This window comes from Orcinus orca, chromosome 2, assembly GCF_937001465.1.
Source record: "Orcinus orca chromosome 2, mOrcOrc1.1, whole genome shotgun sequence".
Lineage (NCBI taxonomy): Eukaryota > Metazoa > Chordata > Mammalia > Artiodactyla > Delphinidae > Orcinus > Orcinus orca.
The window spans coordinates 188,339,207-188,356,288 of NC_064560.1; the positions used below are offsets into that span (position 1 = coordinate 188,339,207).

Below are 17,082 nucleotides of genomic sequence, written 5' to 3' on the forward strand. Positions count from 1 at the left end.
CAACACGGGAGCGGCTGACTGAGCTCGGCTCTGGGACATGCCAAACCTAGGTAAATCCAATTGTGTTTCTTACACGAAGGTTCCAAACAAGGTTGGACATCATACAATTAGCCTTGGCAAAAAAGGGGTAAACAGATGGCCAGTGGTGGGTAATAAGCACTTCTGCGGCCAAACCTGGGCTTTTGCCGTGCACCCTGAGAGTGGAGCCTGGGAAGGCCTTGCAGATCAAGGGGTAAAACTGGAGAAACAGAAGTCATCTTTCCTATGGAACTATAAATATGTAAGCAAATCAGGAGCCACCATTTGCTCTGTATGGTGGGATTCCCATTGCTAAATGTCTGCAGGCTGCATTTATTGTGGCGATTCCCTAGCTATGCAGAAGCAGCCGTGTGAAACTGGGGGAGGGGCAGTCACACCTGCCTTCTGGGCTAGTTTCCAGTCCGGCAGCTGCTGGTACCTGCCTCGCTCTCTGAGGATTACCAGGAGCGCCGTCAGAAGTGGCAGCTCGGACATCCAAACGCTGTTCCCCCCGCCCCCTCGGCTTAGATAAAGACATCTGTGTCATCAGGACACCTGGCCCCTCTCCCAGGGTCTCTTAGACTTCACCACCAGGGTGTGCCAGGCACTGTGCTCACCAACCCTAGGAGACGATGCTATTGCCCCCCATACGGATGAGGAAACCGAGGCTGAGAGGGGAGGCTATCACATCCAGCCCATGCAGCTGTTGGTAAGTAGCAGAGCTGAGGCTCCACTCCAAGGCTGCAGGACTGCCAGACCTCCGTCGGGTCCGGGACACCACGCTCTGCTGTCCCCCTCAAAGAAAGTCTGGGGTGTAGATCTCTGGCCCCTGCGACAGCATAAACCCTGCGGCCCAGGCCGCAAGCTCCCCTCTGGCAGAGCGGCAGATGGGCGTGGGGTTGAGGGGCGGAGCGGTACCTGCGTGGAGCCAGATCTGCGCCAGCGTCATCCAGGGGTGTAGCGGGCCCTGCTTGGGGGCACTGCTCTGCAGAGACGACGCCACTTCCGACAGTGCCTGCTCCACTCTGGAGGCTGCTACCGACGTGGCGTGGACAGAGCCTGCGGGAGGGTTTCGGGAAGACGGCATCAGAGGTGGAAGGACAGACCCAGAGCCAGCCACCGACCCACACAGCCAGCCGTCCCCCTCACACACAGGCACGGGTTCAAGACGTACACACACCCCTCCCTCACAATGTTTCTGAGGTTTACGGTCCTTACTGTCCATACAGTCACTATGGCCTGGCACCTTAGTTTCTGTCCGTTGCTTTAGTTCGTCTTTTAGTCAGGACAGAGCACACGCTGTGCAGATGCTCCATCCGGGAGCTGAGTCGAGCGCAGGCTGAGTGTCGGGGCAGGAGAGGCACAGCTAGCCACGAGGCCGTGACACGCTGCTGAAACTTCGCAGACGTGAAGTACTACGAAGGGAGGTGACAAAGCACTCCCGCCTGGGCCTGAACCTAGAAACTACCTGGGGGGCAGGGGGAGGAACCACACTTGCCTCCTGGGGCAGGATTTGGCATAGATGGAGGCCATTCTCAAGACAAACCCAGCAACCGCCCGTTTCATTCCCTGGCCTTTGAGGGATCTGGAACCGTATTCTAGGACATGCCTTAAAAACTGTAGACAAAGCACAATTTGCCTGCTGTCTAAGCAGGTGTCTATCACTAAGGCTAATACTAGACTCGCCGAGGACAGGTTACGGCAAAGGGGCCCGGAGCTCAGGAGCTGCACCCGCCTCACTCCTCTGCAGAAGCTACTGTCCTGAGAACTGGGGGAGGCGGCAGGCTGAGCACATTCACCGGCCAAAGGGCTTCTATTCAGAAGTCCGATAAGTCAAATGACACACTCCTCTCCACGCTGACCCTCGGGAGGTCCTGGCGATCGGAGGCCACCTCCCCAAACAGGGGCTCTTTCCCCACTTCTTTCCAACATCCGCTCTTGGAGGAATGGTTTCAGAGCTGAGAGCGGGAGTCTCGGTTATTTCAAATTTAAACCCGGTGATATTTATATTCACTGGCAACATTCTTAACTTATAACGCATCGTAAAGCGTAATACGGAGATAAACGTTCCAGCGCCTTCAGTGGTAACTATCGACTTATCGTGAGGTTGAAAATGGTGATGATATAGAGAGATAAATGCTGACTACTCAAATAAATTTCACTCTGGGTAAAATGAGACTGTGAGCATAAAAATAATTTCTGTTGGGGCTTTGAGATGCACCAAGTTGGTCCTTTTTATGATAGAAAAATATTAATCTAGAAATGGGAAAGTATATTCTCAGTAAGGCACAAAGGGCCAGCAACTTCTTGCAGTTAAACATCAGAGATTGTCTCATTGAAGTCACAAATGACATAAGAATGCCTTCTATTTTCATGAATATTTAAGGAAGAAAGCTTCTAAAAGTTCTAAACAGTGAATAAGACGTGAAAGATTTGAAAAGAGGAAAGCACAAAGTTATTATTTTCAGACTATACGATTGTATTTCACGAAGACAAAATCTGGAAATTAACTGATCTGAAAAAAATTTTTTTTTAAATAAAAATTCATGTATTCCTTTTTAAGACTACCTGCGGCAATAGACTGGCCATCCATATTCCAACACAAAGGAAACATGGATTTTTCTAAATACACTCAAATCCTTCAGTGGGGTGGGGTTGGTGGAGGCAAAATGCAGGAGGTGGATGGGAACCAGACTGGGAGTCCAGCGTCTGTGGATAATCCACACACAGCGCCCACGGGGAAAAGCATGAGGAGGGCGCCTCTGGAGAAGGACCCGCGAGTCCTCCAGAGCGAGCGCTGCCATGCAAGGAGGATCTCGAGGCCCAGTTCAGAGACACTGATCGATATCATTATGATCCAGGAGAACTGACGAAGGTCAGCTAAGAACTGACCTTGCTTAGACAAAGTGTGTGGGACTACCTAAAGAAACCCCAAACAGCAAAATGATTAAACTGCTGTTGATTTTTTGGGTCTTGTTTTGTTTTGAACCTTTTTATGGAAAAATCAATGCTTTAACTTTGATAACAATGATTTGATGTAGTTTCCCTGAGACTTTCAACAGCAACTATTAGTAAATAAATAAGGTTGTTGTTGCTACGTTCTGACATTATCAAGCCGACTCACCTCCTCACTGACTACCTTCAACAGTGGTTCTCAACTTTGACTTCGCATCAAAATCACTTAGGGATTAAAAAAAAATCACATGCCGTAGCTACAGCCCAGACCGACCGAATCATGGACCCTAGGGGTGGGACCAGGCATCTGTTTGTTAATAGCCCAGGTGGTTCCAATGTGCAGCTAAGGCTGAGGCCCCTGACCTGGGGAGAGAGGAAGCAGGTGTTATTAACTGACATGTGGTCAAGAAAAGCCTGCAGGCGTCCTCTACACAGGCCAGCCAGCCTGAGCTGTCCCGCTTCCCTGCAGCCCAACAGTCTGGGGAAAGAGTACCGGGAAGATCTTGTCCTTTAGGACGGAGGTTCTCAGGATCCTCTTGGTCTCAGAATCCCTTAGGAGTCTGCAAATTTATTGAGACCCCTCAAGAGATCTTGTTTACACGGGTTATATCTATTGATATTGACCCATGAGAAGTCGAAACTGAGAAATGCTCAAAATATTTAGTTATTAATTCATTTTTCAAAAAGAACAATAATAAACTACCGCTCTAGAAAAATCCTACACATTTTCTACCAGGTTCTCAGGCTCCTTTGCTACAAGGACTTGTGACTTTTGGAGGTGCTAATTTTGTTTTTTTGGATTAACTGTTTGGTTCACAAATGCACTCGTCAGAACTAATGTCAAAGTTCCTTCTCTCTGTGGTATCTATATACAACTAAATCAATTAATGCTTCACATAATCATCTGTAAAATAACAGATTTTAAGTTATTATTACAATCAATGTTTCGCTGTGAATAAGGTCTGGCAAATGATGATGATGATGACGCCAGCAGTGGTGTATCGGCTTTAGTGAACGTGGCCTGTTTCAGGCACTCTGATTTGCACTTTACATATATTATTTCACTTAACCTTTAAACAATTCTTTGAGGCAGGTAACACTGTTACCTACATTGTTTAGAGGACAAAATTGAGATTTTAGTGAGTATCTTACCCAAAGTCATACAGCCAGCAGGTGGCAAAACCAGGACTCAAACACTATCCTAACTCCGAATCTAGCCTCTGAATCCAGCCCTGATGCCACCTCCACCAGGAAGGCTGCCGTGAGCCTTCTGTTTCTTCTCCCTACCACCCTCGTGTAAAAAGTTAGGCCTCGGGTCCTCAGTGCCCCATCTCCCCCTGTGGGTATGGTTATCACTGTACAGACCACACTGTTTTATGTAAAAAGTTGATGTAACTGTCTCTCCTCCGAGACTGGGTGGTTCTGGAAGACAGGAACATGCCCTCCATTTAGGTATTTTCAGGGGCTAACAATGCCAGGCCCACGCAATGTACTTGGTAAATGCTTGCAGAATGAGTGAGTGATGAATGAATGGATGGAAGAATGAGTACTGTCAATACACACATCACTGTGTGAAATTTAGAAGAGTGGCCCCTCTTTGGGGAAGCACGTCTGGGTGCCCTACTGTCCTTCCCTAATGGCTCAGAGGCCAGAACCTTCCCTGTCTCAAGGGGCTTCTCAGCATGGCTGTGCTCACTTCCAACAACCCGGACTAAGAAGCACAGTGGTGCACAGCTGGATTAACACTGTACTCACCTAGGGGCTTCCCAGCTCTAACATAACTAACCCGCTTAAATAGGGAGGGTAACTGAGGTTCGTCAGAAATAACTGTTTCCTTCCTAGTCGATCCCTTTTCACACACACCTCACAGGGGAAGAGACCCTTCAGGTTCTGAACTGGGGATGGATATTAGGGCATTCAGTACTCATTAATAATGGTAGGCGACCTATGATAATGGTAAAATTATTTAATAGTTAATGTCTACTCTTTCTGGCAATAGCACAGTATATCAAATTCTTCCACTGGGTTAGAATTTGGAGGAAAAAAGGGATAAACATCATTATGAATCAGAATGGATATATATCTGATTACAAATAATCAAAACAACCTGTAACTTAACTGTTTCATAGGATTGAAAAAGGTAAGTGGCAAAACAGATTTTGATTTCTGTTGGTAACACCTAGAAATGCTAGTTCTAACCCGCCTATCTTTACAGCAACCCCTTTCTCACCAAAGCAAATGTACTCCTACAGCGTGCATGGGGGTTAAGAGGATTATTCCCCTAAGGGAAATGGACAAATTGAGGCTTGAGAAAGGAATTAGAGGGAGGAAGAGAAGACATATTTCTAATTTGAAATCCAAGACTCTGGAGAAACAAGCTTCCAAATAATCAGGTTCGACAGGTAAGCCAGCAGATGTGTCCGGCCACTGTACACCTCTTATTTATCACGTTAATTTGAGAAGCGCTTATCCCTGTCGTAACCCTGAGAGCCGAGCAGCCACCAGGTCCCTCAGTCACAGGGCACAGTGGCTCTGAAAAGCTACTGCAAAACCAACTAAACCGACAGCTGACACAGGCAGGTGAGGGCACGCCCTAACATCTGGCCTAGGTTCTGTAACCTGACTGCCCCAGTGGTCCAGGGGGCATAAGATGCCCCGGAGCTGAGGAGACCTGAATTTCCTCCCAGCTGGAGGCCCAAGAGGAAATGTTATCTCGGACACCTGATACACAGGCAAAATGCCACTTGAAGAATTGTTCTGATCCCTACATCTGGGGTCTTTATCTGAGTCCCCCCTCCCCCCCGGACCACTGTCTGGGTGGGGTGGGGGACAGGGGCAGCGAAAGAGAGGCCCCAGGAGCTGCAGTGGAGAGTCATCTCCCCATGGGCTGAGGGGCCAGGAACCCAGGCCCCTGACCTCAGGAAGCTGAGTCCAAGCTCAGCTTGGAGGATGTCTGCCCCACATTCCTATCATTTGCTGAAGCCTGTGGAGAAACCCTGCCACAGTAGGATGCCGGGCACAGCCAGGTCAACTTGCCGTTGCAGTTGAAGCCTTTCCAAAAATCCTTTTCCAAAGCACACTACACCCGCGGTCAATTTCACACAGACCTCAAATGTGGCAATCACACGTGGACCCTATTTCCATATCCAAGGCTCCTCATTCAAAGGGATCTCAGAGCCAATAATTCTGTGAAGCAAAGGGCTCAGTAAATTATGTGGCCTAGTTATGTTCCATCACCTGTATTTTCACAAGCAGGGTCACTGAGTGCATGGCATGTATTTATATTCTAGCTACCCTTTTGGCTGTTCTGGTCGCATTATGTAAGCTGCTATGGTCTGAAGGATGTCCACCTTCCCTGTGCCCTCATATCTTCACAGCATGTAGAAGATGAACAGGTCTCAGATGCAGCCCTGCTGCCTGCTGACTTGGTGAGCAACACGGTTCAGGAACAACAGACAGCTATGTTACTTGATGTGCGAAAAGAATCCTCTACCAAAGAGACATCAGGAGGCACATCTCACAGGTGTTTGCTCAGGATTCAGGCTGCTCTTTGTTTCCCGGCCCTGGAGAGTTAACGCGGATGCCCCCTATGCATGAACGTGAGACAACGTAGAGCACGTGGCCGCGCCCCAAGTCCCATCTCTCTGCTTGTCACCCACATTCTTTCTGCCTGATGCCGCCGCGGCAGATACTTGCCCTCCCCACGTTTTTCTGAAAAGAAACCAAGTGTGCAGAAACTACCCACCGCTAATAAATCTCTGTACTTATTTTCCCTCAGTCCTGAAGTGATTCCATCGTATCTGTCAGTAGAGTTTATTCAGCTTCCGGTTCTTAGAAGCTGTGCCCCCCAAACAATGAAAGAATTAAAGAAAAGAAGGCGCCCCTCCCCCCCTTAAAGACCCTGCAAACTGAACAACGATCTGAATGACTAAGCGTTCTGCCCCAGAGCTTTGCTTAAAACTCTTCGTTTTTAACAGGAAAAGGATGCCTGTTTCTCAAGATAGGGCTTGCGCATAAATCAGTGCAACACTGCGGACTGCTGGCAGCCCAGTGACCTCACACCTGGCCCCTGTGCTCTAAGAACCCGAACGTCCTTGGACCCGAGGAGACAGTGATGACTGTCTCTTCTTTTCTGAGGCGGGAGGAGAGATGCGAGCGTCTGCTCTCACTTCAGCACTCAAATTAGGCATATTTTTCTCTGTACCTTAAAAACATGAGCCATTTTCCTCCACTCCCCACCCTGCCAACCCCGGGCGAGGACAATTCCTATCTTTGCTGGAGGCGGTCCTGCCTCTCGAGGAGGCTGATCTGGGGGTGGTGGGCTCTTCACAGCACGCTGTCAGAGATCCCCCTTCCACATTCTGATCCCTCGAGGGCTGCCCCCTGCCCTCTGCACAGCATGTCCACCCACGTGATGGGGCCACGGGGCTGGGGCGGACTTAGGGGCCGCTGCTGGGTCTATCCAACTCCCACCGACTATGGGGCCTCTTGGTTGTGGGTCCCGCTGATAAATAGCTCTGGGGGTCATTCTAGTAGATACTTTCCTTTGTTCACTGAGTGAAAAAGGAGGTTAAGATAGCCAAGGAAATCTGGACAGCCAACCCACGGTCCCAAGACGAGATCACAATTTCCAAATGACTTTAACAGAACATCAAGCACAGTTGAAACCTGACGGGACGTGCCTTCTCTTGAAAGGGGAAAGTCCTTTCCAGGGAAAGCTTTAGGGAGGGATCCCCCGAAGGCAGGGGTATGTGGTCACCAGCGGGCATGCGGGGCTGGCCTGCGTGCTGCTGCTGGGGGCTGGCGGAGCTAAGCGGCGCACATGCAGGGAGGGGCCCGCTGTGAGGGTGAGCCGGGAGACAGCACCTTCCGGAGGACTGCACAGGGCAGAGGCTACCCACCTCCTCAAACCCTCCCCCGTGCACAGCCATGAGGCCGTGTCTCTGGAATGAAGTGTCCTTCCGCCTGGGAAAGGCTTTTGTCTCTGATGCAGCTGATGGGAGAAGCCTCCCTGGCTCAGGCCGTAGTCTAATTGCTGGTCACACGCTCAACTTCTCCCCGAGTGCCATTTATTATTGACTTGTCCATCTCCTAAAATTCCAACCGACCTTGTTTAAAGAAAGACACCCCAGAACTACTTAAGGAGAATTAATTTTAATTTAATTAAAATGGCAAGAAAAGGTTTATACTTGAATCATTAGGGCTGAATGTTTTAAACTGCCACTCCTCGAAAGCAGTGGGGTCATCACTAGAGTGATTTTTTGGTCACATATAGGTGACAAAGATGACTTTATTCTATTAAGCAGTAGCAGAGGGTGAAATTCACCACCTGACTAGTCACTTCCTGATCATGACAGATGTTTCTGAATGTTAGAAAAATGCGAAGTCAATAATACAACGCCAGCCACCGTGGAAGGAGACAAAACGACTACCTTGGCTTTATTTCTCACCTTAGCTCGTTTGAGAGGTGTGTTTTCTCGTTAATGTCTATTCTCTTGTCCTGGTTCCTGAAGAGAGCCGCGGTGTCACCAGAATCGGTGATATGAAAAATGAAGCTGAGCACCCAGTCAGCACGTTCTTGGAGAGAAGAATAAAACCTCAACCCGCACTTCTCTCCAGAAGGATGACTGCTGGGGCGCTCGCTGCTGGGGGCGCCTGGGATCCTCAGGTTTCAGGAGTGAGGGCAGCGGGGCGGGGGGGTGGTCCTGGCGGCTGCGTTCCAGTCCGGCTCTCCCCACCTGGCCGGTCACTGCCCTCTGGAGGCCACAGAGTCCAGGCTGCAACTTGGGGAGAAAGGCACCTGGCCGAGGCTTGAAATCAGGATCCGCTACCGGCAAACCCCAAAGGTGTGTGTGAACAGAATAATTAGTCGACTAAGACCTTTACAGATGAGGATGCTAAGGCCAGGAAGGTTAAATGAGTTGCCTGGATTCCTCTGCAGCACTGGCCCCCGAACCCAGGTTTCCTGACCCTTGAGAGACTTGGAGCTGTTTTTATGGAAGTAGTTAAGTCCCTTGTATAAATATGTCAAGCCTCCCTTTAACATATTTAAAGGGAATTGCTTAGTCTGCTTTAAATTCTGGTAGAAGTAGTTTAAGTTTTATGATGTCTGATTAGCTTATTTTAGGAAAACGAATTATTAGAATTGTTTTCTATGAGCAATAGTGGTTGAACTGGAAAGGAATTTTAAGATTCAACTAGTTCCCTCTACCCCAGATCTACAGATGAGCCACACTGGGGAGGCTGGACGTCTCACACTTTTGATCAGCCCCCGTGGGGTTGCTGACCAAGCCACTGCACGCCCCTACTTGGGCATTCTTCCTGCAATGCCTTCTTCTGTAGTCCTTCCCAGACAAGTGCTGCCTCCTCAGTGTTTACACCCGAGCTGCAGAAAGCATGAGAGGGCCTGGGAGGGCTGGTCCCCAGCGGGAGGGGTGAGCAAGCTTCAGGTCCAAGCCATCTCAACACTCCTGGTCAACGGCCACAACACACACTGCATGGTGGGGTCAGCGTGATTCTGGGGACCCTCAGAAAAGTTAACAGATAGATCGGTAAACTACTTACTAACTGAAAAAAGGGAGGGGAAACCATGAAAGTATACTTCTGGAGAGTTGCCTTGGAACAACAAATCAAACCAAAAATTAAAACCAAGAAACAAACATTTGAAAAATCAAAATTAAGGCTAAAAAAGCAAACGGAGTTCTAATAGCCCTCCAACCGTAAGTCTGGCTGTCTGGAATCAGATTTCAATTCAACAGTGACATATGTTTTTCCACTAACAATGATTTTTTTTTTTTTTTAAGCAAAGAAAGGCCAACTGGGCATTCCCCTCCGCGTTTAAATGTTCACTCAGCACATGAAAGCTGACCAATTCATGTAATGTGTTTTGTTTCCAGGGCAGGAAATTCCAAAGGGAAGGGAAAAATAATCAAACGAGCAGTTTTCAGATCTTTCCACACGTTAACCCTAATCATGATTCCAACCGTTTGTAGGGCTGGGCTAGCTTTCAATCCTGTGAAGTAAAGGACTGGAGGGAGAAATTCATAAAACTTCAGGTCTTGGCTATCTGTCCTAAGGGAAAGAGTTGGGATTCAAATTCATTATAATTTTTATCAAGAAATTCTACATTTACTAGCAATGTATGTTACGTTTTCCCTTCTCTAACTAAATGTTGTATTTATGGGGTGGGGGGAGGGGAACAGTCTTACTTAAAACACCTGGTTACTGGCTATGCACTCCCTAAGGATGGAAGATGACTCAGAGCTTCACAGAGAATAAACAACTGAGCACTGCTTGGTACATATTACGTTCAGCAGAAAGCCCAGTGGGTGCTCATCGCCCTAACAATTTGCTAATTAATCTGATATAAGGTGCCCCACCAGAAGAGTCTGGACTTCAATCTTCAGAGGTTTAAAGGGACACAGGGCTCCTTGGGATGCAACAAGATAACTACTGGCAGGGTGTGGAGGTAGGGGGGTTCATTGTGCAAACGAGAAAGGATGGGGCAGTGGGAACATCTAACATTATTCTAGAACAGTAAGATCCCATTTTAAGACCCCAGAAAACTGGGCAAAAGTCAGTGTAATAAACAATTTTTTCTGGAAAAACCAAAGCAGAAAGAAGAAAAAGTTGGCAATTGCCCGTAGGCATCATATTAAAGGGAAAATATCTATTTTAAGAAGTGGATTAAAAACGACATAAGCAGTTTGTAAATTTTATCTTCATATTCCATTTCATAAAACTGGGATTGCCGTTGAGGCTGAGTTCAGAACACTTAATATGCAGATAAGTAAGGTCAGAGTGTTTCTTGGTTTGAATTATTTATTTTAGATCATAGTCTCCTTTCTGCCAGACTGTGTGTGTGTGTGTGTGTGTGTGTGTGTGTGTGTGTGTGTGTGTGTGTAACACAGCAGGTTACCATCAGAAAGATAAGCGCATTAGGGAAAGTAGTTCTTTCTGGCAGCAGCTCCCCTTATGAGCTTTTGTTTAGCATATAACTGAGTGTTTGGAACAAAGATGAGCCCTTTTAAATCATGGACACAGAGATTAAATTTTCTGGCCGTGTTGTGGGTAAAGTGAACATTAAATAAATGAGTGGAAGAACAAGGGTGGCTCTCCTGGTGAGATCCATATTTAGGTGCCATTTAAGGGCTTTATCAACAAGTGTCTCATTTCAATACAGGGATCTTTTTTCCATTGACAAGTCCCTAAACGCCCTAAAACAGACTTTCAAATTTCCCTATTATTTAAAATCAAGATTAGATTAAAATACTGTTCAATTTCCCTGCATAGTTTCATGACACAAGCCCTACGTTTTCCTTCCTTGCACACAGAAAACAATTTATAGCATTGTTTTTCAAAATGTAGTACACAGCCCACTGGCATCGGGATCCTAAGGAGGTATTTTATAAATCCAGATTCTGGGGCCCCACCTCAGGCCTCCTGAATCACAAACTCCGGGGTAGGGCCCAGAGAATCTGCAGCGTTCAAAGCTCTCTGGGTGATTTTAACGCACAGTAAGGTTTGAGAACCACATACTTAAAAGGCATAGGACTGATATCTTTAGAATACTACCTTGATTATTATATACTTGTTGAATTAATTTCTAAACTGAAAACCAGAAATGATTAGGAGTAAATTATTATTTGCAAAATGTTCTAATTTGTCTTTTTAAAAAATGAGATCTGTATGAATTTATATCCACTCCAGGAAAGCAGAAAGCACAGAAGTCCCCAAGAACTGGAAGCGATGCTCCAGAGAAGCTTCTATTGATTCTGCTCTAAACAGATTTCCTTTACTTTTTAAAAGGGAGGTTGGAACTTGGGCACCAACGTCTCCTTCTGCCCGCACAGTTTTCGGATTTTCAAACTAGCAAGATTTTTCTCTCAGGTAAATTTGATGGAGTTTCCGATCCAGCTTAGCAGTTAGGAAGATTATCAGAAAATAAAACATCAGGCAAATGAAGCAGATCTAACAAGAAAGGAAAAAACCATAAACCATGTTTACACAGAGAGGGTTCCTGGCGGGGACCTGGGTCACTGACTGAATGAGCTGCCGGGGGCCACACAAAGGTATCGGGTTTGGGATGAGAATGAAGATGAGAAGATACAAACAGGTGGAGAGGAGATTCGGTTCTTGAAAGAGAAGAGGAGGAGGAGGAATCTGACACTAAAAACATGAAAGAGAGAGAAAAAAAAAAGGATAAAGGCAAAAAAACTTTAGAAACACAAAGAAAAAAAATAAACTGGCTTTTAATATACTCACATAAGCTGCAAAGAAAATGAGGTCATGTAATACACAATCATTCCTCTACTTGACAAGAGAATACAAGTGCTTTTCGAAGAAAACAAATTTGCTGTTTTTTCCACTGGTTATTTAATTGTTCTGCAACAACACCACGGCATAAAAACATCTCAGATTTACCTGGGCACAGATTCAGCAGTATGATCCATTGAAAATGATACCTCTTTAACCTAGAATACCCAGGACATTCTGGAGGAAAAGAAACTATCTGCTTTTCAATTGGAAAGGATTAGAACTTGACTTTTCCTTGATTTGTTTTTTATGAGAAGCACTTATATAAAGTTTACTTGAAAACTAAGGTCTTTCTAGGTGCAGATAACTGAGGTGCAACAATGGGTCAGGTCCCTGAATCGTGACAATGGAGTCTAAGCTTGCTAAGCTGGTCTACGGTTGGGTCCACTGGCCGGGCATTTTGAAAAGGAAGCTATTACTGTCACTTCCATGCTTTCAGCTGGAGAGATACACAGCAGTAGGGAGAACCACTGCAGTGCCAAATTAAAATTTTTCCCAGACAAAATGGATCAAACTTTCAAGGCAAAAGAATCCTTACTACGGATCGGTGTCTGGTAATATCTACCAATGATCAAAGATAAATCTCCTTACTCCACTTCCTGTTTTGAAGGCAAAAGGAAGGAAAAGAATTCTTTTTCCTCCTCTATTTAAGGAACTAACTTATTCCGAAGAAAAGACAATGATTCAAAGCTTCAAAGTTAAATGACTGTCCCTCCATTTGATTCCTCTCTCCTGATGGCTAGGACCTATTGGATGACAGAGGTGGGGGGAAGGGGACCCAGAGGCGATATTAGAAGGGAAAGCATATTCCTTAAGGGTTTTTTTTTTCAGTCTGCCACATCCATTTAATAAAACCAATGTCCACTCTTTAGCCACAGTGGACTCAGCTATAGTCCAAAGCTTGTAGACATGGGTTCCCCTTATGTTATTACACAGATCTGCATATGGACAATTTCAGAGGTGGAAAACCATACCCCAGTTAATTATTCACCTTCCAAAATCAAGAACACTGAGCCTGTACTTCATAATGACCCAGATGTATAATAATGGTATCTCGGTTATATTTTTATAACCGAGCTCTCATCTGTTTGACATATACACTGAAATTTTAACAGGCAAAATACGATGTCTGAGATCTGCCTCAAAATAGTCTACAAAAACTAAGTGTGGGACAGCAGAGATACAGGAAAAAAAGAATAGGAATTGTTGAAGGCTGGTGGTAGGTACATGGGGATTCATTATACGAGTATTTCTATTTTGGTATACTTGAAATTTTTCCACAGTAGAAAATTTTTTTAAAAAAGGAAATAAATTTTAGTTCTGGAAGACAAAAACAACAATCCAAGAGGGCCTGTGGCTTCACAGAGGCGTCTACTGCACACTGGATGACTCAGAATTGGCAGTATCACAACCGTGGCAGGTCACCTCGGCTTTGGCCACACGTCTTTGCCGGCTGTGCTCTTGTCGGATGCATTTCGAAAAGCAGAGAAGCACTGCAGAAGCCTGAGGACGTTCTCCCAAACGGGTGCAGAGGAATCCTCAGGGCATGTGTAAAGGGACACGTCACAGGGGCTGTGCAGCACGTATATGGTATGCTATTTTCAAGTCAAGGGACACGGGAAATAAGATATAATCTTATTTGTATGGGAGGGTAAACAAAAAGCTAATAAAAAATGGTTGTCTTTAGGGAAAGGCAAGATGGAAGGGCAGGGATGGAAGCAAAACACCTCTATGGAACCTTCGGAATCAAGTTTGGACCAAATCTGTGGGTCGCTCACGAGACAGGCAGTCCCCACTGATGCACTAATAAGAACCGCTGCCCTCCTGCGACCACCAATGGGCTGAACTATCTAAAACTGGGCTTTATTAATCAAGATGGAGGCATCTTTTCCATTTATAGGTGAGTCTTCATAATTTTTAAGTCTCTCTGATTTAAATGATCACTTCAGAATGTTTTACCATCATTTATAATCAGTCTGCAACTGATAAGGCCTGCTAACATGGCCTTCCGTTTCTCTGATTCCTGGCCTCCTGGGTAAGTAACTGGTGGTGGTGGTGTGAAAAGCAACTATTTGGGGCTGTGGGGGCAGGGCCAGTGAGAGGAGTCTTGGAGGGCGTCGTGTGGACATACAACCACACCAACACAATAAACTGGTCACTGGCCAGCGCCTGAGGGAGAGCAGTGTCCACTACGGACAAGTGGCAGCGACCCCCGACTCTGCCACGGAGACACACCTCGGCTGGAAGCTACAGCACCTGATGTTTAACCTGAAGCCTCCTGGAGGCTCCGGGGAAGAGGTCCCAAGGGGCAAAGGGGAGAATGAATCCCAAGGGCCTCCCTCATTTTCTCCCACTGTCTGTTTTTAATGTGATGTGGATGAAAGTCTCAGACCTCAGGGGAGATTAAGGTCCCGATCAGCTGGTGGGGAAGGGGGTCTGAATTTAGTATGAGTGTCCTCGCAGGGTCCTGTGGGTGGGGGAGAAGGGGAAGCTGGCCCTGGGCAGCCACAGCAGCTGTGAACCAGCTGTAGTGACTGTTACCTCCCTCTCTTCTCTCCCCGGGGTCCGAGCCTCACCTCTCAGTGGCTAAGTCCTGACAGCCTGACCTTCCCTCTCCTGCAGCGAGGGGGGCTACACACGTCCCTCTAGCAGGTCTGGACCACAAGCAGAACTCTGCTGTACCATCCCAGGTTAGAGTCTGCCTGGTGCGCCGTCTAAGCCCACCAATGACTGCCCCTCCACCCAGGGGCCAGGCTACTCCAGGGGCGAGTTTCTCTGTGGCCTAACTGGCCTGCATTTTGAGCAGTGGCTGCAAGCCCTGTTAAACTGCACTAATTTATAATTCATGCTGCTTCCGATGCCCAACACTCTTTTGACCTAGGAGCCCCAAGGCCCTGGGATCAGGCTTCTTCAGCCGACTTTAAATTTGGTAAAAGGGAGACTAGCACAGGAAGGCAGGCAGCTGTGAGGACGGGCTTGGGTGAGTACCACACCCGGCTCCCATTGCCACCTGGGGAGAGATTTTCCAAGGACGGCTGTGCACGCCTCGGGGCTGCTCTCTGGCTCTTTGGAGGGGCTTGGTCAGGAGCCGGGACCTGGCACAGTGCAGGAGAAAGACCCGGAGGCTCCTTTCATGAAATCAACCCACAGAAGACCAGGCGTACCCAGACAGCGATTCAGCCTGACCCAGGGCCCTCTGGGGTGGCGGGAGAAGCACCAAAACCAGCTTCCAAATGATGCTCTGGAACTATCCCTGAGGCTCAAAGCGCCGTGGATTTCTTTACATTTTGTGGGTCTGTCGAGTCCTCCGAATTGCCACTGAAAAGTCAGTATTACTACTAAAGTTACTTGTTTGGAGATTACAGAGGTCTCTTTACCCCTCTGTACTTAGGCAACTGTGGAAACGCAAATGATAACTGAGGTGTAAATATCTGCTCCGAGGCAGTAAGTGCTACAAGCTTCCTCGTGGGGTCAGTAGATTCAGAAGCTCTGAACCCACCTGCCTCTCCCTGCAGGGTTTCCTGTGGGGTTGTGTGAGTTCATATGTGCAACTGATTAGAAACCGAAAGCTTGATTTTAGCAAGGTCTGAAATCTAAAGAAAGAGAAAGAAACAGAAAAGCATAGGCGAAGCTTGATGGGGATGGGAACAGTCTAATTTTAGTTTCGAATTTTCGGCTCCAAGAGCAAGGGGAAAAATAGATTTCAAAGAGCTGCGTTGGGCAAGTAATATTACTTCCCCCACTGTGAACAAACACTTGAAAAAAGACACCGGAGAAAACGCACCTCAGGCGACAGTGTAGCCTATTTGGGTGAGGACTTCTTCCCGCCCCAGGCCCTGGTGGTCTTCGTCCCGCGCGGCTTGGGGCCAGGCCCCACGTCCCTTCCGGTTGACACCATTTCGGCCCCTCTGGCTTTTTATTCTCACCTGTCTCGGGATCGCTGAAGTCTGGCAAAGTAATTGTATTAAGCTGTCGTCTGTCAGCAATGGTTCTATCTAAGAGGCTGCTCCCACGTCCAGAATCACTGCAAAACACAGCTACAAATGTCAGTCATTTGAAGGGTGGGCAGGGGAAGGCAACAGAGTCAACCAATCCCGACTCCTGAAACGCAGCAAAACCTTCTGCGCATTTTTGGAGCTTCTTCAGCACCTTTCCACTCATCACCGGGCATCCTGCTTCCCCGCCCGGCCTGGTCTGGGATTCCTTTCAGGATCCGTATCACAAACACGCTTTAAACCGCACCCAGAGACCCGAGCTAATTTTCGTCTCTTTTGTGTCATTGTAAGACACAAAAATGAGAACTTCGAGCCACGTTCTCCAGCCACCGTGTGGGGGAAGCTGATGAGCATTCTGTGCTGCTAAGTGTCGGGCTCAAGCCCATGAACACATCATCCTCGAGCTGTCTTTAGGAAGCAACGCTCTACACCAGTGCGTCTAAGCCCTGGCTGCACAGAAGAATCACCCGGGCATCTCGAAAAGCCACGGAGGCCTGGGTCCTGCCCCAGACCCAATAAATCAGAATTTCTGGTTTTCAAAGCTCCCCAGATGGTTCTCATGCATAACCAAATTCAAGAACCACTGGCCCTGCCTTTTCAAAGGGTGACACAGCCACGGCCTCGTTTGTGTCCTAAGAACAAGCCTTTAAGATAAATGGCGTGGTTGATACCTCTATTTAATAGACAAGAGAGAGGAGGTGTGAGGCCCTACACTGAGCTGGGTGCTGGCAGAGTGGCAGCTACAGCCCCCTTCCGGTGTTCCCGAGCTGGGAAGGCTGGGCCTTGGAGAGAACACAGT

The 17,082-nt window shown here is 47.4% G+C and overlaps 1 protein-coding gene across 12 annotated transcripts in view; it reads right to left on the bottom strand.

Annotated features, from left to right (window-relative positions):
• The window catches only part of TTC7B (tetratricopeptide repeat domain 7B), a 238,036-nt gene that overhangs the window by 42,402 nt on the left and 178,552 nt on the right, over window positions 1-17,082 (bottom strand). For 9 of the 12 annotated variants that reach the window (XM_049706983.1, XM_049706986.1, XM_049706980.1 and 6 more), the window contains 4 exons: window positions 16,215-16,312; window positions 11,980-12,141; window positions 9,538-9,588; window positions 937-1,077 (listed from right to left, as the gene is read on the bottom strand). In XM_049706983.1, coding sequence (XP_049562940.1) covers window positions 937-1,077; window positions 9,538-9,588; window positions 11,980-12,141; window positions 16,215-16,312 — 452 coding nt within the window. The remainder of the gene's footprint in view (window positions 1-936; window positions 1,078-9,537; window positions 9,589-11,979; window positions 12,142-16,214; window positions 16,313-17,082) is intronic. The other 3 variants (XM_049706981.1, XM_033418622.2, XM_004262336.3) reach the window with 3 other exon arrangements.